Source organism: Gekko japonicus, unplaced genomic scaffold (assembly GCF_001447785.1).
Source record: "Gekko japonicus isolate JY-2015 unplaced genomic scaffold, Gekko_japonicus_V1.1 scaffold1548, whole genome shotgun sequence".
In the NCBI taxonomy this organism is placed as follows: Eukaryota; Metazoa; Chordata; class Lepidosauria; order Squamata; family Gekkonidae; genus Gekko; species Gekko japonicus.
Genome location: NW_015170328.1, coordinates 425,033 through 430,259, shown reverse-complemented (window position 1 = coordinate 430,259; position 5,227 = coordinate 425,033). Strand labels below are relative to the sequence as shown.

Below are 5,227 nucleotides of genomic sequence, written 5' to 3'. Positions count from 1 at the left end.
GAAGTGGAGGAGTGGGGAATCAAACCCGGTTCTCCCAGAATAGAGTCCGTGCACTTAACCGCTATACCAAACTGGCTCTACATTTTCCAGTTAAGGAGGAAATGCTGTTTAAGCAAATTACAAAGATGATCTCACTCCGATGGTAATAAGAGAAAGAAATTTTACTTAGAAGCCCATCTTAAATGACATATTCATGTCGGTACCAAGAAGAAGAAGGAGGAGGAGGAGGAGGAGGTGGAGAAGAAGAAGAAGAAGAAGAAGAAGAAAGAAGAAGGAGGAGGAGGAGGAAGAAGAAGAGGAGGAGGAGGAGATTGGATTTATACCCTGCCCTTCACTTGGAGTCTCAGAGCGGCTTACAAACTCCTGTCCCTTCCCCTTCCCACAACAGACACCCTGTGAGGTGGGTGGGGCTGAGAGAACTGTGACACAAACTGCTCTTTCAGGAACAGCTGTGTCAGAGCTTGTGACTGACTCAAGGTCACATCAGCAGGTGCAAGTGGAGGAGTGGGGAATCAAACCCGGTTCTCCCAGATTAGAGTCCGCACACTTAACCAGTACACCAAACTGGCTCTCTACAACACAAGTTATTGTGAACAGATTAACTTCAAAAAGGTAAGAGAGAGGAGAAGAGAGGCCCTATGTAAGATGAAACAGAAGGCAAGCGATTGCCAAAGAGGCTTAACATCTGACCAATGAGAGGGTGAGACCAACTTCCAAGTGTACCTAGCGGCTGGCATCTACAATTAAAGGACCTGGCGGTAGGTGATGTGAAAGACCTCCACAACTTGAGACTGTCAGAGCAGACAATGCTGACTTTGGTGGACCAAAGGTCTGATTCAGTAGAAGGCAGATTCACAGGTGTTCATGTGTAAAAACATGGGCAGTGTAGGTTAGCAAAGATGGGTAGAGAATTCACAAAAGACAGGATGGAATCAAGGACGGATGTCTGTGGTTAGCAGCACAGAGTTACTTCAAGTGAATCCTCTGCTCTGTCGGATCAGTTCTCATTCCCTCCAGATCTACTAAGTTGATTCTTCCCTTTCCCCCACATCCTCAGGGCATCCTCGTCTCCCCACCCTCATGCCTTTCTAGGTATCTGTAATCATCTAAATGGAGGGGCACAGCTTTTAAAACCTCTTAACCGTGAGACATCTTGAAATCAGGGGTGCATGAGGCTAAAAGGGACCACCAAGGGGTGTAGGACGCTTACCAGGCGCTTCTTGGGCCGGATGAGGGGCCGGTTCTGCCCATTCATCTTGTGATAGAGTCCACAAGCGTTACAGAGATAGTGGCCGGTGCCATCTCTTCGCCACAGGGGCGTGGCCGTGGCCCCACAGTTCACACACTCGCGGGCCTCTGAGAGGAAAGATGAAGACAGTCAATGAAAAGGTGACCGAATCGCTCAGAAGGGAGGGGAGGGAATGTGAGGCTTTTATTTATTTTATTTATTTACTTCTGATGTGGGGCCAAGAACCATTTCCGCAGTAGTGAAATCCCCCGCATTGACGTTTTTAACACTGCGCATTATGTGAAATTTTACCACAGTCGGTTTTTCCGCACCAGACGCAAATCCGAAGTTTTCTCCTTTTCGGAACTCGCTAAAACGGGGGATTCCGAAAATGTTGGGTAAGAAGGAGAAAACTTCGGGTTTGGGCCTGGTGAGGAAAAATCTACTGCGGAAAATTGCACATAACGCGCAGTTTTAAAAAACGTCCGTGCAGGGAATTTCACAACTGCGGAGATGGAGAACACTAATTAGGAATGATGTCTATATGCAGGGGTCATATGCTAATGAGTTACGCTAATGAGCTCCTGCCCCTCTTTTTCTACGAAATGACCCCCGAGTGAGCCCCAGAGTGTTCCCATTTTGGCACGGGACAATGGCTCTCTGAAACGCAGTGGAGACGCTGCCTCGGTGTTATGCTTTCCTACCCAGCTCCTTCACTCGGGGAAGCTCCCATACCGCGTAAGGAACCTGTGCAAGTTCTGATCAGGTAGGTTGCCAGGTCCCCCTGGCCACCGGAGGGAGATGGGGGGGGTCGGGTTGCCAGATCCAGGCTAGGAAATTTCTGGAGATCTGGGAGTGGAGCCTGGGGAGGACAGGGACCTCAGTGGGGTCCAACCTCCAAAGCAGAACTGATCACACACACACAGAGGGCTATTTTTGGGCAGGAACGCACAGGAACGGAGTTCTGGCTGGCTCCGGAGTTGGCCACGCCCAGCAGGAGCTCATTAGCATAATAGGCCACACCCAACAGCAGAAACTCATTAGGATTGGCTACATTAGGGGTGTGTGGCCTAACATGCAAAGGAGTTCCTGCTACAAAAAAGGCCCTTTTGACAACAAACAAGGTAAGCAGAATAAGAATCAAAAGGTGGATGTGGCTGGATGACCATACTTCTGGTAACATGGGGGTGCGCCCTAATGTGCTAATGAGCTGTGCTGTCATTGGTGTGGCCTAATATGCTAATGGATTTCTGCTGCTGGGTGTGGCCTATTATGCTAATGAGTTCCTGCTGGGCTTTTTCTACAAACAATGCCCTGCACACACACACATATACACACATAGATTGCTGCTCACCCTCTACCTCTTCAAAAGTTTATACCTTGAATAAAACTTTATGGGTCTTGAAGGTGCCACTGGACTCAAACTTTGTTCCACAAATTGTTTTGTTTCAGACTGGATATAGCTGAAATGGAGCAAGGCACCGCCGAAATTTCGAGTTTCCCAAAACATATCACCCAAAATTTCAGGATTTTTTTTTAAAAAATTATTTGGATCACTCTTTTCAATGGGCAGTAGACTGTTTTTGAAGTGCACAACCCTATTAAAAACAATGGAACAGATGGTGCAGCAGAGAAATCAGGCACTTGCCAAAATGTCCCTACAAGTCAGTGGAGTCAGTGGAAACTGAAAGGAAAAGTAGAAAGGGTCAAAACCATTGGGGAAGCTTGGAAACTATTTAAAAATACGATCCTAGAAGCTCAAAAAAAAAATATTCCGCAGGTTAGGAAAGGCACAAACAGGTATAGGAAAAAGCCTGCATGGTTAACAAACAAAGTAATGGAAGCTGTAAAAGGTAAAAAGGATTCCTTTAAGCAGTGGAAAGCTAGTCACAGTGAGGCTGATAAAACGGAACACAGGCTATGGCAAATAAAATGCAAGTCTGTGGTCAGGCAGGCAAAAAGGGAATATGAGGAGCATATAGCAAAAAACCTAAAAACCAACAATAAAACTTTCTTCAAATACATTAGAAACAGGAAACCAGCCAGGGAGGCAGTGGGGCCCTTGGACGACCAAGGGGTAAAAGGAGTATTGAAGGATGATAGGGAAATGGCTGAGAAGCTAAATGCATTCTTTGCCTCCGTCTTCACTGTGGAAGATGAGAAGTGCTTGCCCACTCCAGAACCACTGATTTCAGGAGGGGTGTTGAAAGACCTGAGTCAGATTGAGGTGACGAGAGAGGAGGTCCTAAAACTGATAGACAACTTAAAAACTGAAAAATCACCAGGCCCAGATGGCATACATCCGAGAGTTCTGAAAGAACTCAAATGTGAACTTGTAGATCTCCTGACAAAGATATGTAATCTTTCCTTAAAATCTGCCTCCATTCCTGAGGATTGGAAGGTAGCAAATGTCACTCCCATCTTTAAAAAGGGTTCCAGAGGAGATCCGGGAAATTACAGGCCAGTCAGTCTGACGTCGATACCGGGTAAATTGGTGGAAACCATTATTAAGGAAAGAATTAGTAGGCACATAGATGAACAAAACCTATTGAGGCAGACTCAGCACGGTTTCTGTAAGGGAAGATCTTGTCTCACTAACCTGTTAGTGTTCTTTGAGGGGGTGAACAAACATGTGGACAAGGGGGATCCAATAGATATTATTTACCTTGACTTCCAGAAAGCTTTTGATAAAGTTCCTCATCAAAGGCTCCTAAGTAAGCTCAAAAATCATGGGATAGAAGGACAAGTCCTTTTATGGATCAAAAACTGGCTAGTTCATAGAAAACAGAGAGTGAGTGTAGGTGGGCAATTTTCTCAGTGGAGGGTGGTAAGCAGTGGGGTACCGCAGGGATCAGTACTTGGTCCACTGCTTTTTAACTTGTTCATTAATGATTTGGAGATGGGAGTAAGCAGTGAAGTGGCTAAATTTGCGGATGATACAAAGTTGTTCAGGGTGGTGAAAACCAGTGAGGATTGTGAGGCACTCCAAGGGGATCTGTCAAGGATGGGCGAGTGGGCGTCAACATGGCAAATGGGGTTCAATGTGGCCAAGTGCAAGGTGATGCACATTGGAGCCAAAAATCCTAAATATAAATACACATTGATGGGGTCTGAACTGGCAGAGACTGAGCAAGAGAGAGATCTTGGAGTTGTAGTGGATAACTCACTGAAAATGTCGAGACAGTGTGTGACTGCAATAAAGAAGGCCAATGCTATGCTGGGGATTATTAGGAAGGGTATTGAAAACAGATCAGCCAATATAATAATGCCCCTATATAAATCAATGGTGAGACCTCATTTGGAATACTGTGTGCAGTTCTGGGCACCACACCTTAAAAAGGATATTATAGCTTTGGAAAAAGTGCAGAAAAGGGCAACTCGAATGATAAAAGGGTTGGAACACTTTCCCTATGAGGAAAGGTTAAAGCGCTTAGGGCTCTTTAGCTTGGAGAAAAGACGACTGAGGGGTGACATGATCGAGGTTTATAAGATTATGCATGGGAAAGAGCAGGTAAAGAAAGAGGTACTTTTCTCCCTTTCTCACAATACAAGAACTCGTGGGCACTCCATGAAACTGCAGAGCGGTCGGGTTAGAACGGATAAAAGGAAGTACTTCTTCACCCAAAGAGTGATTAACACATGGAATTCACTGCCACAGGAAGTGGTGGGTGCTACAAGCATGGACGGCTTCAAAAGGGAATTAGATAAGCATATGGAGCAGAGGTCCATCAGTGGCTATTAGCCACAAGGTATAGCTAGGGGCTCTGGGGCAAGTGATGCTCTGTCTTCTTGGTGCTTGGGGGGGGGGTCAACAGTGGGAGGGCTTCTAATGTCCTGGCCCCACTGCTGGACCTCCTGATGGCACTGGTATTTCTGGCCACTGTGTGACACAGAGTGTTGGACTGGATGGGCCTTTGGCCTGATCCAACATTGGCGTCTCTTATGTTCTTATGTTCTTAAATGTAGGAGCAGGACCAGGGTACTTTAATCCATCAGGGA

At 46.2% G+C, this 5,227-nt stretch overlaps 1 protein-coding gene across 1 annotated transcript in view; it reads right to left on the bottom strand.

Moving 5' to 3' along the window:
- The window catches only part of GATA1 (GATA binding protein 1 (globin transcription factor 1)), a 14,640-nt gene that overhangs the window by 3,419 nt on the left and 5,994 nt on the right, over positions 1 to 5,227 (bottom strand). Inside the window, exon 3 of the mRNA XM_015418113.1 lies at positions 1,211 to 1,356. Coding sequence (XP_015273599.1) covers positions 1,211 to 1,356 — 146 coding nt within the window. The remainder of the gene's footprint in view (positions 1 to 1,210; positions 1,357 to 5,227) is intronic.